Raw genomic sequence first — 15,377 nt, 5'->3', positions numbered from 1 at the left:
CCCACTGTTTGGTGTTTCTACTCCTGACGAGAATGGTCCACGGGCACAGGCACACCCCATACATACAAATACCCCTGTGTGCCCACTGCGCCCCACAGGAGCCTCTCTCCTCAGTCTTCCTGGGTACTTGTGATTTTCAGCCGGCACAGGTGTTAAGCCCCTTCCATTCTCTTCCCTCTTGGGCCTGTCCCTCCCTCTGCCCTCCCACGGTAAGTGCTTTCAGGCCACACAATGAGTGGGAGGAGGAGAAACACTTCTATTGAGGAAGGCGTTTTGTTGTTTCATCCCTAAGCGGGGCTGGGGTAGGAGAGGAGGGGGACCCACAAAATTTCTAATAAGCAGTTTCTCTCCTCAAAGCTAAAATGATTTTCTTTAATTGCTTGGTGGGAACAGTTTATTGTGGGGGTCTCTGCCCTCCTCCCCCCCAGCCTAATTGACTTACTGAAGTTTAACAGGGGCTTTCACCTGGAGAGACTGCAATTACTCCCCCCACCCCACATTCGTACCTGGGCTCTCCCCACAGGGGGCCTTTGTTCCCCCTAAATACAGCAGTGACACAAATGTCCTCAGCAGCAGGGGAACGCAGGGAAGTGGTAATTTTCAGCCCAACGCAATTAGCTGAGGGCTTTTCAGCCTTCCCCTTGAATGGTGGGGAAACTTTCGGCATGTGGGAACGGTGAGCTGGGGCTGCTCTGTGCAAGTTAAACAAAAGAGGCCTCTGAATTGAGCCCCGCAGTGAGCCAGACCAGGGCTGTGGGGGCAGCTGGGACTGGGGCCTGGACAAGGGACCCACATCATCAACCACCCTATCTGTGTCTTCCAGTCAGGGCCAGTGGCCCCAAGTAGTTTTCTGGGAGGCAGAGGCATGCAAGACTGGCACCACAGCTCTGCATTTATGAAGCAAAGAAGAAGGAAAAAAGGTGGTGGATTGACCTGCGGCAGGACAAGAGGGGCCAGAGGGTTGCAGTGCTGTGTCTGTCCGGCTTTCTCAGAGGGCCCGGGGCTGGAGCTCACATTAGATCTTGGGTCTTCACGGACACCTCGGCTTTAGGGAGAGACTCTTCCAGGAGATGGGAGGCCTAGGACTCCCTCTAACACTCAGGCCCACTACTGCCGCCACAGCAGCCCTTACCCAAGCCCAGCTAAGCAGAGGAGAGAGTCCTCTACTTGCGGGTAGCTCTGAGACTAAGGAGGCACAGGGTGAAAGCAGAAGCTCAGTGCCAAGGTACCCAAAGGCCAGAGTGTGGGCTCTAGCAGTGGAAGTAACGACGCAGGCCTGCCAGCCTCTCACAACCTGCCCTAAAACAGCCCTGACCCCAGACCTAGGAGAGAGACAAGCAGTCCTCCTTGAAAGAACAAAAAAAATGAAAACTAGAAACAGAAGGTCTGGGTGACAGATGAGCTGCGATACACACAGGAAAGAGCACACAGGCCAGGGCAGGCAGCGCTGTGGGACCGGGGAAAGGCCGGAGCCGGGCTGAGCAGGCCCGCATTCAGGACCAGATCAGCTGTTCACAAGCTGTTTGACCCGGCAAGCCTGTACCTTCCGGAGGCCTCACATTTCTTGTCTATAAAATGGGTAACAGTTATCCTACAGTGTTGTGTTTAACTTTTTACAAAAGCAACACAAAACGTTTGTGAGTTAGCATCTCTAATAGATGTATTAAACAGGAACCAGAGAAGCTATTCTGGTTGAACAGAGGTGAGGGGTAGGGGCTGAGCCTCAACCAGGTGGCTTCCAACCTTCCTGCCTTTGATGCAGACCTCAGAACCTTGCCTGGAAATCCCAGAACCAGATACTCTGCAGGCCCGCTGCACTAGGAACCCTCCACTAGTAACAAACACTGTGACCCAGCAGAGCTTGGACTGACGAGCTCCCCATAGCATAGGCTACTGCTCTCTGTGGCCCTGCCTCCCAGCTCCCTCCAGTCATACCCACAGAAGTAGGATCGTGGTCCATGGGGATTTGCCATCAACGACCTCAGTTCACAGCCTGTAAGAACCCAGGCAAACTACATTCAGTGGCTATCAGTCTGGGGCACTTGGAGCAGTTCAGCGTGTGGCTTCTAGGCAGCAGTCAGGTCAAACTTTTTACCTATTTATCCAACGTTGAGACCTAGCCATAAAAACTACCACCATGTGAAATGCCACCCCCACCGTGCTCCCTCACTGGCCTGGACTAGCTCTTAGGGACTAGAGCTAGCTCCTGCCTCACTCCCGCCTCCAGCCCTGCCGAAAGAAGTTCCAAGTGATTCTCTACAGAGGAGTCTCCAAAGCAAAGCGTGGCTAGTCCAAACACCTGCGGTTCAGAAACATGAAAGCAGACCCTCTTCACACCCTACCACCCCTGCAACAGCCTCCGCCTTCTGGGAGCAGCCCATCTCGATGACCTACAGGGGACAAGCAGGCCTCTTCCGCAAAACAACTGGCTCAGCTCCAGTCACATCAGGCCTAGATTCTGTATCTTCCTCTCCTCCGCATCAGTCTGGTGTCCCACCTGCACAGCCACCAACCCCACTCTGGATGGATGCTCCTGCCCTGAGACTGACCAGCACTCTCATTCAACAAGGCCTTGCATGGGCACTTCCTAAGCTGGAGGCAGGAATAGATAGGGGCCTCATTCTTTCAACAATTACCTGAAGGCTATCCAAGCCAGCCCTGTGCTAGGAGTTAGGATGTTCAAGAAAACCAAAAACCCAAAACTTATGGTCCAGTCAGAGAGTTAAGTCTTCAGTTCGCTTTTTTATTTAAATTGGAAACAATTCAAGACAATCAACAAATTCTAATCCCAAATGAGAGCAAGATCCTTGTGGGCCAGGAAGCAGACAAGGTAGCAGAGTAGTTAAAGGCCATGAGCTCCAGAGTCAGAAGCTGGGACTCAAACCCGGGTTTGAGTTAATTACCGGATGTGACTCTGAGCATGTTAATAACCTCTCTTAGGCCTCAGTTTCCTTGCCTGATGATGGTGACAGTACCTATCTGGAAGGATTAAGTGAGATATAAAGTGTTTGGCATAGTGCTTGGCATTTCAGCTGGCAAGCATGTCAGTCACCCTTGTCTGCATCATTATCGCCGTCATCAGCTAGGCATTAGAGAGGCACTGGGGACTCCTGGTCCAGAAATGGCCTAATGAAAGGAATCTGTATCGTTTCCATCCAGAAACACCAGAGGCTGGGTAAGAAGAGAGACTTCCGGTTCCCTGTCCCTGTCCTACAGACTACCCTGGAAAGCTACCATCAAGGCTGATGACAGACAGGACAAAATTTAACCTGGCCAGGGCAGCAGGAGACCTTGATCCAACCAGGGGCCTTAAAGGGAAGGATTGGAATTTGTGCACCCTCAAACTGACCACAGCCCCCTTAGTCTCTCCCTCGCTCCCCCTCACTTTCTACCACCAGCCTCCTGGCTGGAATGCAGGGGCCCCTGTGCCAGAAGGCCCAGGCCAGGCAGGAGGCCGGGAGGCACAGGTGGTTCTCAGAGGAGATCCCTGAGCTCCAGAAAGCATTTCCCCCACAGGCCCAACAAAGCTGGGGCTTGTTGTTGGTCAAGGCGCCTTTGCTTGTCTGGGCTGCAGCCCAGACGGTGAGGCGGTCGGGGCAGGCCAGGGGACTCAGGGCTGCAGGGTGTGTGTGTGGCGGTGGTTGTTGGGGGGGAGCAGGTCAGCCAGCCGTTTTGGCACCAGCTGCCTCCTTCCCTGGGTTTCTCACTTTGTTCAGCATGGCAACCCAAAGGAGGCTGGGGAAAGCACTTTTCACTACCCAGCAAATAAAGACACAGGGAGAAGGAGAAGGATGAAAGATATGGGGGTTAATTTGGTTTGGGGGTATTTACGTGGTTTTAAAAAATAATAGAAGTTTTTTCTGCGATCCAATTAATTTCAAACCCAGGATACAGATCATGAATAGCCAACAGTGATCCCACAGCACCTAATTCATATTATCCCTCTTCTGAGACTTGAAGTCCCAGTGGAGTGAGAGGTGGTCCCAAGAGGCTAGGAGGGATGTTTTCTACCTCCTGGTTGGGCACAGTTAGGGCTGGGGCACAGTCAACCCCACTACAAAACTCGGGGACTTTCAGCTCCCCAGGTCCACAAACACCCATGCAGTCCTCCTAATCATGGGTATACGTGGCTTTCCAGGTGGAGGTATGACACCAGCGACTGCAAAGCCCACTTATTCCTAAGAATGATGTCCTCCTGGCCCCACGCCTGGGCAATGGACACAGGATATTTCAAGATTCCAATGGGGACCTGAACTTATCTGCTTCCTTCATTATTTCCAAGAAAGGAGCCCTCACTCACAGGTCATTCTGCCTCTGCTGGCTCCCTTCCACCTGGCCCCAGAGTCCTGACTCCAGGCCTTCCTTAGTCCTACAGCCTAGAAGGGAGGGACTGTTCTCACTGGGTCTTTGACAAAGGAGAGTTTTTCACACAGGAGTTTGAGGAGACACTGGGCCTGGGAATCCCCTCCCCAAGCCGCTGCCTGCTATCCCATCCGATTCCTGAAGTTAAGCTCAACCCACTCATACCACATGCCCAACTCTTGCTTTGGAACAGATTTCTTTCTGGTGGCATGTTTTTTTCATGCATTTTTGAAATCACAAACTATAAAAACTATGGGTTCTTCTCTTTGGAAAAACATTAGTTAGGATTCTAAAAAGCTCATTTGATTTGAAGTTTCCTCTTTCCCACTAGGCTACTTGGGATGGGACAAAAACCTTTCAGACGAATGCAAAGACAAGAGACAGATTTGCAAACACATTTGACAGAGGTATGGGTTCCAGATTTACTGGCTGGCTGACCCACCTCACTTCAGACTTTCACTGCTACATGGAACCTGTGCCACATATGGGGTACTATTGGCTGCGGCTGACTTGAGGTATTCTCAAGTCAAAGGTTTCGAGAGAATCCATTTCCCCTCCCCTTCCTTGCTCCTTCTGTGGAACAGCCAAGGAGTCTAGACCCTTTTGATGAGGCTGCTTGGAACCCTCAGGTCAGCTGCTACCAGTACAGTCCTGGGCCTCTGCTACTTCAACAGCTCCTGCCTCTTCTGTGCTCAAGCCGTGTTCTCCCACACGACCACAAGCATCCACTGTGACTTGCTTGAGAAGCACACATCTTCTTCCAGAAAACAGCATTTCCTTGCACTCCACCATCAACAGAAGGAAAATTCACAGAGAAGGAGAGTCACAACAAAAAGACTGGGCAAAAGATAACCTGAACAAAAAAATAAAAACTTCAGGAAACACAGCGATTGCCAGAAACTCAATAACTAGGTCCAGAGCTTCTCCTTGATGCTCTAAGGAAGAGAAAAGGATGAAACCCAGTGGCTTGAAGAATTCACATAGGATTTCCCTGGTGGTACAGCGGATAAGAATCCACTTGCCAATGCAGGGGACACAGGTTCGATCCCTGGTCCGAGAAGATCCCACATGCCATGTAGTGACTAAGCCCACGTGCCTCTAACTACTGAGTGCACGCTCCGCAACGAGAGAAGCCACCACACCGCAACTAGAGAGTAGCGCTCACTCACTGCAACTAGAGGAAGCCTATGAGTAGCCATGAAGACCCAGGGCAGACAAAAATAAAGTTTTAAAACCAGAATCCACATAAACATACACTCGCTTATGTTGAGCTGTCTTCTTGAGGTGACTCTGGCCCAGGAGAAGCAGTGACATCAACACAAAGTAATGAAGGTTAAGGCAGACGGTTCCCCGTGGATCATCTCAGGTGGTCTGTGCTTGCGGGTGGGGGCTCCCAGAGACCAGGGAACCTGCCTGACACCCTGACACACACTTTACAGATGCACAGGCTCAGAGACAGCTGGCAGAGGTATACAACAGCACCACAGAGAGAAGGGCACTGGACCTGTGCCCCAAAATTAAAAACCTAGCACTGGCTATCTACTATTCAGTTCATTTTCATTAAGGGCTAATTGATTTCTCTGATCATCTCCTCTCCTTTTCTTTGGAAAAGTGGAAAGTACACAGAGGGAAACTTTTCCCTTTTCGTGGGGAGGAATGGGGGAAAAGGGAGGGGAGAGAAGATAGAAATAAGCTGCCTCCTACAGGTGCTCAATGAGCTCAAAAATTATCCAGTCACCTGGAGAAAGGGATCAGGTCTACCCATCACAGGAAGGCATCCTGTGTATTTAAAGTCCCAGGAACCTCAGGGAGGTTGAGCTTAGGCAGAAACCTGTGGATTAAAAGCAAAAGATGGTTTGAGTGGAAAAAAGCAAAAACTCTAGTCCTTTGATGAAGTCACAAGCAGCATTGATTCTAAATGAGATTTTTGTACTCCTGCTCTTAGGACCCCAGCCATTGTGAAAAAGTCTCCCATGACCAACAATACCTTTTCTCAGCTTCCCTAAGAACACTGAACACCAGATAATCTGATTGACTACCCAGAACCTAGACAAGGTGTGTCTTTAATAAGCACCCTAGACCAGAGTTTTCTTGGGGACTGATCGAAATTTGGACATGAGCCCTGGGGAAGCAGCAGTAGGAAAAGGAGTTGGAACTTTAAGACCAAGCTGACTGATTTAGATAATCCTCTATGGACCAGGGAGGACCTGCCTAGACAGAAGTTACTGTGCATCGAACCAGAACCAGTTAAAGGCCAGCGTAGCCCAACCCACTCCTTCCCTGGCCCCAGAGGGGAAGGGTCTATGCTTTCTAGGAACAGCAGTTATGTTAAACCATTGCACTGCATCTGCATTCGGCCATTTTGTAATTTCAGTACAAAAGTTAAGATGATCAAATATCAGGTCTCCCAGGACAGCAGGGTTTCTGATCAACATTTTTATTGTCATTCCAAATTCTTCAGTCTTAGTTCCAGAACTGAGGTCCCGACGCCGACCAGGGCTTTTTTGCCTTATATTGTCAAGGAATGAGGGAAGACTCTGAGCAACCTCCACTGGTCCATCTCTCCCTCCACCTTGCTCCAAATGCTGCTTGAAATTCCAGCACTCTATAAAGTTATTAAGAGCAATTCTTGCCTCTGCCTCCAACCTAAATACAATTATACTTTTTAAAGGGGAAAAAACAGCCCAGGGAATCCCCAAACAGGCCTGCTGCAACTCTTCCCTTTATAATGAAACTTAATAATGAAATGCCCTGTGCTCCAATTAGTAAGAAATGCTCATTTTCTCCAACTGAACACCCCCTATAGATATATCTAATTTGTTTCCATGCTTCCATCTCTCTCCTCCATCGAGTTTGCATTTAAAGGTTATAATCTGTTGGTGCCTCCCAGCCAGGCCCTGGCAGGACAACCTGGGAGAAGTGACTGTGTTTTCTGTAACCATGGAGCCCCAGTCCGACCATCCCTAACACCCCTTCCCTTCATCATCACATCCATACACACACTCTGTCTCCTTCAGGCTCTTTATGAGCTGTCCTCAAAGTAGAAGAGAAGGGAAGGGAAAAACAGCATTTGGGTAAGAGAAAAGAAGAGTTAAAGGAAAAGAGAGGGGGTAGGTATTGCTGTGAGTGTCTGTTTCTCAATGAAATAAATGTTTTGCCACAGAGTAACCCAAAGCTCCTTAGTGATGGGCCCCGTTGGGACTCAGGCCCCTCAAAGGCCTTGGAGCTCCAGCTTCTTTCCCCTCATCAGGCCTGGCGTGTGACTGGCACCAATCCCCGAGACAGTTCGATGGGTTGCCAACAGTAGCACAGAGGAGTCCCTGTGCTTGGGAACCTTGGCAGGATGCCTCTCCAGGGCCACCTCATCTCAGTGGCCAGACCACATCTCTGCCTTCTGATCATATGGAAAGTGAGGACACTGTCCCTTTCTAAAAACTTGATTTCTAAAATGAAGGCCACACCCTCAGGGCCATACCAGATGCCAGGACCACGGCCTGGCCATGGGTGTGGGGTGGACAGGTCCTCCCCCACCAGCTCCCTGACTCAAAGGTACCCCAAAGTTTCCCTCTCCCTGGAAGTACAGCATGCCGCAACCAGGCTGAGCTCCCAGAGTCTCTTCTCTTCACATTATGCATAGGCATCCAGCCAAGTGAGGAGCCCAGAATGGGTAAAGACCTTCTCCCCCAGCTCCCGGCACTTGGCTATACTCAGCGAGGCAAATGGTAAAGACCAAAGACATCCTGGTGGACCATCCCTAGGGCGTCTACCTGTGATAAGGGCCCAGGCCCTCTCACTGGAGAAAATGCCTCCATTCTGTCCTTGGTTTCTAGGGATTCTCCCCTTAACTGCTGAAGATGAGCATTTGAGATCTGTTGATGCTCCCCCAGACACTTTGCCTCTTTTCTGCCCAGACCTCTTCGCCCCTGATCCTTCCCAATTGTTGGGTCGTCATCTGCAGCAGCCTGGTGCTCTCTGAGCACCCCTGTGCTTGCCTCCACCTCCTCTGACCCCTGAAGACATGGCCCTGCCCTGGCTCCCTGAGACTCACAATCTGTGCTTCTGCCAGGCTGTCACAAGGCGGGTATAACTCACTTCAAACTGGCAGCCTTACGTGGTAGAACTAACCACCCCCCTTGGGGGTGGGGGGAGGGCAAGCAAGCATGTGCCTGAGCATCCCGTTGTACTCTTGTTTTCCAGGCACCCCACGGTGGTCTGTGACAGACACATGGATGGGGGAATCCTCTGCCAGCCAGAGCTGGCATCTCACCCTACCTCCCAAATCTGCCACTAGCCTCCAGGGCCCAAGACCCTCCAAGAAGAGGAGGCCTTGCAAGACAAAGACCCGAGCCCCCCCCAGTCTGGCCTCCCAGCCCAACACAGGCCCGCATTAAAATCAACACTCCGTGAACACACAAAACTGACAGGGCAGAGGGGGAGCACACATCGGATACAAAGATCGGGCTCTCGGGAGACGCGGCCTGTTGGTCTCCCATGTTAGCTCCAAGTGACTAAGCTCAGGGTGGGAAAGAACGCATTGCTGCAGCCTGAGCGCCCGCCTGGGCTCCAGGTTCGGTGGCCTTTTCACGGGGAAGATGCCTCTGCCTGGAAAAAAAAATGCAAGCATTGTGTGGGGACCATTAATGCATGCGCCTCTGCACATTCCTTCGAGAAGCAGGCGCACACTAGTCCCTGAGCCCCCCAGCCCCGTGCCCCCACGATTGTACAGGCTTGGAATACACTGCACATGCCACCTGGTTCTTCCCCCTAGGCCCCCGGCCCTGCGAGCGGTGGGAAGGGGCCCACCAAACACCCTGGCTTCATTGTGCCCCAGAAAGAGGGGACTAATTACTCGCCTACACTCCGGAGCACCCAGGGAGAAAACAGAGGCCAGTGGGGTGGAGACGGTGGGAAATGGGGGTGGGGGGGCGCTTGAAGAAGGGAGAGAGAAAGCCACAGGATACATTTCAAAGTTTCTCTAGCAATTTGGGGGTGGGGGAAAGAAAGCCTGGTCCTGATGTGAAATCATACAGAGGTCAGGGCTGGGTCTCCCACCCTTGTGAGAAAGTGGTGAATCGGAGACGGTTTATCAAACGATCATTTTTTTCTTTTGAAACTGGGAGGCAGCAGCTTGGACAATTCTGCAGATGTGCTTGATGAGTTAGGGACAAAAATGGCCCTTCTCTACCCTCCTCCTCCCCTCCTTCTATAAGGGCTCCCCTCGGGGGTTGCTTCTCCCTCCACTGACTCCCGGGCCCTCCCCTCCCTTCTTCAGTGGTCAGCTGAGACCCCCACCCACTGCTTGCTTTTGTATTCTTGGCCTTTGGACACACTGACAGGGGCCTTTATGAGACCCCAATCAAGACCCCCATGTCACAGGTACCTAGTAGAGACACCAGACCTTTTCAAACAAGGGACAACAAGGAAAATCGGCTGGCCCATTGTTTCTCCTCTGTGCTAAGTGAGATGAAAGGGGCCCGCAGCCCCCTCCCCACAGCCCGCCTGCCAATCACCTCTAGTTATTAAGGTCACAATGTGTAAATTCTTTTGACCTGCACCTAATCAAAGATTCACCGGCCCTTTCAAACCCGACTGGGGAGGAGGGGACAGATTCCCTCCCATAAACCCAGCAAACTCTCCCTCAATAAAATTTCTCTCTCTGATTCCTACTCTGCTTCCCATCTCCACCCCCTCGCTTCTCCTCACTCCGCCCTCTTCACCACTAGCTTCAAACACAACTGACAAGCCCCTGGAATTACTACCCTCAAAAACCCAAGGAGGATTTGAAAGTTTCTATTTAATTCTCTTTAAAGAAAAAGTTTTTGGACAGGCGTAGCTGCCCAAGCAAGACCAGAGCCTGGGCAGTCCCCATAGCTCTAATGCCAAATCTCTCCAAATGGCCAAGTGGTCGACTGGCTTTCTTCTTTCTCCAAATCAGCCTGTCTTGCTTTGCCCAGAATACTACTACACATGGAGAAAAACACTGGGATGCAGGATACTCTCTCACAACGTCACTCAGCATCACCAGCTCAGTTGCTGACCCTCCCAAAACTCAGCTTACACTGAGCGGTTTTGTGAAATGAGATAAAAAATATTACCATGCCCAAAGTAGACAACCCTTAAGGAAAAAACATAACCACAGGGTAGAACAATAGAGAACAGAACAGGAACCGGAGGAAAGAACTTGAGAGAAAGCAAAACTTAGGACTTTTTGTGGGATGAAAACTACAAAAGGCTTAAATCAAGCAAGGAGAATAAACTGCTTGCAAATCTCCATCAATCAATATCAAGTTATGCCTTTTCCTCTTCTCTCTCTTCTCTGTCACTTAGAACAGGGAGGCGGCATCACAGGCGAGATATGGAGCATTTACAGAAGTTGCCCCCAAACCTTCCGGTGCCTACCATCTACTCTTGGGGATGCCTTGTCCCGCTCCTTCTCCCTCTGCTCCTACTTTTCCACCTGCCTCTGTGAGCAGACCTTTTGCTTCTTCGTTTCCTCCTGCCCAGCTGTCTTTAATTCTCTCTGAGCTCCCCTTTTGGTGCTAATCCCTCCTGTTATTTCAACTGCGGTCTCCATGCTGAAGCCTCCCACATCTTAACCCTGTGTCTGAGCTCCAGGCCACCACTCCTGGCTGTCTCTGGCTAAGGCTACTGACTATCCCTTCACTGCCTCAAATGGAACTCCATCTTCTCAAAGCCCTAGCCCCCTCCTGCCATCAGGTCCTCCTGCAGGTCTTTCTCCCACAAGCAGTCACAACCACCTACAGAGTTTTTCCTGTTTCTCTTGAATCCAAGGGTGTCTTCTCAGTGTCCTCAGGAAACCAGCCCCTCACTGCTCACAAAGTGCACTCCCAGAAAGTACTCAAACAGCCTCAGTCTCCCCCACTCCAGAGTATCCTATACACTGTTGTTGTTTAGTCACTAAGTTCCAACTGACTCTTTGCGACCCCATGGACTGTATAGCCCACCAGGCTCCTCTGGCCATGGGATTTCCCAGGCAAGAATACTGGAGTGGGTTGCCATTTCCTCTTCCAGGAGATCTTCTCGACCTAGGGATCGAACCCATGTCTTTTGCCCTGGCAGGTGGATTCATTACCACTGAGCCAGCTGGGAAGCCCCATCCTATATACAGTGTACCACCACATTAATCATTTAACTGCTTCAATCTGGCCAAAAAATCTTTCATGGCTCCCTATTATCCTCAGGTTAAAGTTAAACCCTGCTCTTCAAAGCCTCCAAAACCAGGCCCCAAAGCTCCCCTCCAGCCATACTAGCCACTACTCCTTTACACAAATCCTGCACCCTAGCCAGCCAAACTTGTCTGCTCTGAACGACATTCCCCATCCCTGATTATGTCTTTGCTCATACCACTCCCCTTGCCTCAAGTTCCCTTCTGCCACTTAATACAGCCATTGGTTAAATCCCACTTCAAACTCCATGTCATCCAGGAAGTTCTCCTGACTTAACAAAAAAGCTCCTGCTTTTCTCTGATTTCCTATCAATAATCTTGACAGTTGATGGCACTCACACTGCATATATACTGGGATAAGCTGCTGAGTACATGCATTGTTTTCCCAACTGGAATATAAGTCCCTGAATAGTAAAAACTGTTTCTTGTGCTTCATGTTCCCCATGTATCTTGCACATGGCAGTATTCTTGATACATCTACAAGGTGGACACTCAGTGATATGCATTACATAGAGGAACAGTTCCAAGTTTACACTTTTTAAAAAATTAATTTATTTTAAATGGAGGCTAATTACTTTACAATATTGTGGTGGTTTTTGCCATACATCAACATGAATCAGCCATGGGTGTACATGTATCCCACCATCCTGAACCCCGCTCCCACTTCCCTCCCCACCCCATTCCTCTGGGTTGTCCCAAAGCATGCATCGAATTTGCACTGGTCATCTGTTTTACATGTGGTAATATACATGCTTCAGTGCTATTCTCTCATATCCAAAAATCTGTTCTTTACATTTATGTCTCTCTTGCTGTCTTGCATATAGGGTCATCATTACCATCTTTCTAAATTCCATACGTATACTGAAAGTGAAAGTGGAAGTCACTCATTTGTGTCCAACTCTTTGGGACCCCATGGACTGATATACAGTCCATGGAATACTGGGCCAGTATTCCATGGAATGGGTAGCCATTCCCTTCTCCAGGGGATCTTCTCAACCCAGGGATCAAACCCAGGTCTCCCACATTGCAGGTAGATTCTTTACCAGCTGGGCCACCAGGGAAGCCCCATATATATTACACTGTTTTTTTTTTTTTTTTTAATATTCAGTATCTTAACATTTCTTTTCCCACAAAAGGTCCCAGGTATGAAACCATGTTTAATGCTGCAAAAGTAAATGCAAGGAAGGACATTTCCAGGGAGATGGAAATATTCTAAAATGACTGTGGTTGCACAACTCTATAAATTTGCTAAAACTCATGGAACTGTACACTTAAAATGGGTGAACTTTATGGTATGTAAATTATACTTCAATAAAACTGTTTAAAATAATAAATACAGATTCATACATCCTTAATTTAAGAACTGTGTAAGGGGAAAAGGAAGCATTCTCTCTACTGTTACCTGATACTGAAACAGACATTTAAATGCAATTTATGTTTTTTCTGGGCTTCTCTGGTGACTAAGACGATAAAGAATCCACTTGTTTTTTTCTATTAGGCTCATTATAACAACAACAAAAAAAACTTTAATGCAAAAGAATAAAAAGAAAGTAAATGTTAGCAGAAATCTACCACATAAGAAATAACTGAAAAGATAGTCAAATAATTATCATACTACTTTGTGACCTTTTTTTTCATTCAACACTATGACATCTTTGGGAGTCAAGAAATATATTCATCTATACCATCCTTTTAATAGCTATATAGTATTACTGGGTTAATGTACCATAAAATATTCAACCTCACATTTACTAATAGATATTTATGTGTTCTTAATATAAATCTTTTTGTATACATCTTACATACTTGTTTGATTACTGCCTTAGGATAAATTTCAAGAAGTGGAATTTATGTAAAAGTATCCACATTTTTATTTTGATACTGCCAAACCAATGTATTTTTTTTTCTTTTTTTGGCCACACCACGTGGCACGTGGGACCGTAGTTCCCCAACCAGCAATCGAACCCATGCCCCCGGCATTGGAAGTACAGAGTATTAACTACTGGACTGCCAAGGAAGTCCCCAAACTAATGTAATTTTAAAACTAACTTTTCCTCTCCTTAGCCCTAGACCTGGCATTACCAGCTGGCAAAGAAGGATTTTCTTGGCCACAAATCTCTAATAAGTGAAGAATCCTTTCAGTAATCTTTATTTTTGTGCTAATTGTTTGTTTTTACTCTCAACTACAGCTTGCCCTGGATAGTACGGAGACTCAAACTGGCCAGGAAAAGTAGAGTGCTTCAAACACTTTAACCCATGTGTCCCTCTTTCTCGGCAAATGTTACAAATCTCACCTTCATGCCCAGCTGACCCTTCTCTTCTCTTGGGTCATTTACCATAGTACCCCAACTCCAGTCCCTCACCTGGTCTTCTCTCATTCAGGACCAAGAGGAAAGGGGCCCAGGCTTGGCCAGGAAAACTAATGCTATCACTGCAACAAAGCAAAAAATAACAAGAGAAGCATTCTGCAGGAGTAGAGCCCTCAGGAGAAACGGAGACAGTGGGTCATATGCTCTGAGCTAGGCTCCTCTACAGCCCCAGCAGGCCACAGAGCAGTGAGTTCAGGGTGAGGAGCATGTGCTAAGCGATGGCTGAGTAAACCTGGACAGCGTCCCATATGCAAACAGTGCTTCTGAGACTCCACAGAGTTTTGATCAGGCACTACAGGACTCATCCAGGGTCAGACTCAAGATAATCTCTATCAAAATTCCCCAATCAACACAGAAAGAAGAGATGGCCACTTCTGGTGGCCTCAAGCAGAAAGGGGTCCATTCCACTTTACCTTGCAGGTTTCAGCTTTTCCTTCTCGCTCTGTTCAACCAACACACGTCACATGTGCAACAAGCCACACACAAAGGAAGAGAAGCAGCTCCCACAGGTGCACAGTGGCCTCCTGTGGAAATATTTATACGTGGAAAGCTTATCCTCCACACTGCCTTCCAGCCTCTCTTTGTGTCTTCCTGTCTAGCTCAGCTCCTAGAAAGAAGCCAGTATGAAGCGTCACACTTTGCTAGCATAATGACCTGCCTATCCCCACCTCTAGCACCACTGAAGCATCAAGAAGCAACACAGACATAAATATCTCCATCCTGAAGCCAAAAGTCACACCTCTCTAGATGGGACAGATTAAGCATGGAAAATCAAGAAAAGAACAAGGCCTGGGACCCCATGTTCTGCGTCACCAAGCTTACCCCTGGTATTAAGAGGATCAGGGCCTTGGCTTTCACGCCGCCTCAGAGCAGGCCAGCTCCTGCCTTCAGTAGGTGTGCTTTTTTGTGCTCCATGACTGGTGTGCACACTGCCTAAAGTGCACTAACTTTAGATAGGGCTGCTGCTTCCAGTATCCTGTGAAAATCAAAATATTAATACTCCACTGTGACCACTATGACCATTGTTCGAAAAGCTGGACTATGATTTTGCTGTCGGACGGTGCAGAGGAGGAGACAGCAGTGCAGCTGAGCAGGGCTAGAGACAAGTCTGAATCCAAGAACATGGAAAAGGTGTGGCGGGGGGAGGGAAATCACAACAAAATATGATTTATAGTTATTTTAATCTCCTAAAAGCTTCTCTCTCAATATTGAAATTCTCTTTTGCAAATTAAGGCCCTGCTGAAGATTCTGGATGTTATCACATCCCAACTGGCACCCCACTTGCCCCTCCTATGCTTTTTTGTGCCCCATTCATGTTTTAAATTTGCATTGCAAACTATGAAAAAGGAAAGCTTCCGCAGAAAGCAATTTCCTGGGCCAGCAGCTCTTGGACTGATATTCCCTTTGCAATTACCAGGGCTCCTGCATGTGCGTGCTCCCCTCCTTCCTCCCACCAGCCC

The 15,377-nt window shown here is 48.7% G+C and overlaps 1 protein-coding gene across 3 annotated transcripts in view; it reads right to left on the bottom strand.

Moving 5' to 3' along the window:
• The window catches only part of FBXW4 (F-box and WD repeat domain containing 4), an 85,548-nt gene that overhangs the window by 31,489 nt on the left and 38,682 nt on the right, over nt 1-15,377 (bottom strand). The window contains exon 6 of one of the 3 annotated variants that reach the window (XM_010859481.1): nt 1,419-8,964. The exons of the other annotated variants lie outside the window; for them this stretch is intronic. Within the exon in view, the coding sequence (XP_010857783.1) occupies nt 8,877-8,964 (88 nt within the window). The 3' untranslated portion in view covers nt 1,419-8,876. Of the gene's footprint in view, nt 1-1,418; nt 8,965-15,377 lie in introns of those variants that run through there. 3 annotated transcript variants of the gene reach the window in all.

The sequence above is a fragment of the Bison bison genome, unplaced genomic scaffold, assembly GCF_000754665.1.
Source record: "Bison bison bison isolate TAMUID 2011002044 unplaced genomic scaffold, Bison_UMD1.0 scf7180017864456, whole genome shotgun sequence".
Lineage (NCBI taxonomy): Eukaryota > Metazoa > Chordata > Mammalia > Artiodactyla > Bovidae > Bison > Bison bison.
The sequence above is the reverse complement of the archived record's forward strand: the minus strand, read 5'-3'. Positions and strand labels throughout refer to the sequence as shown.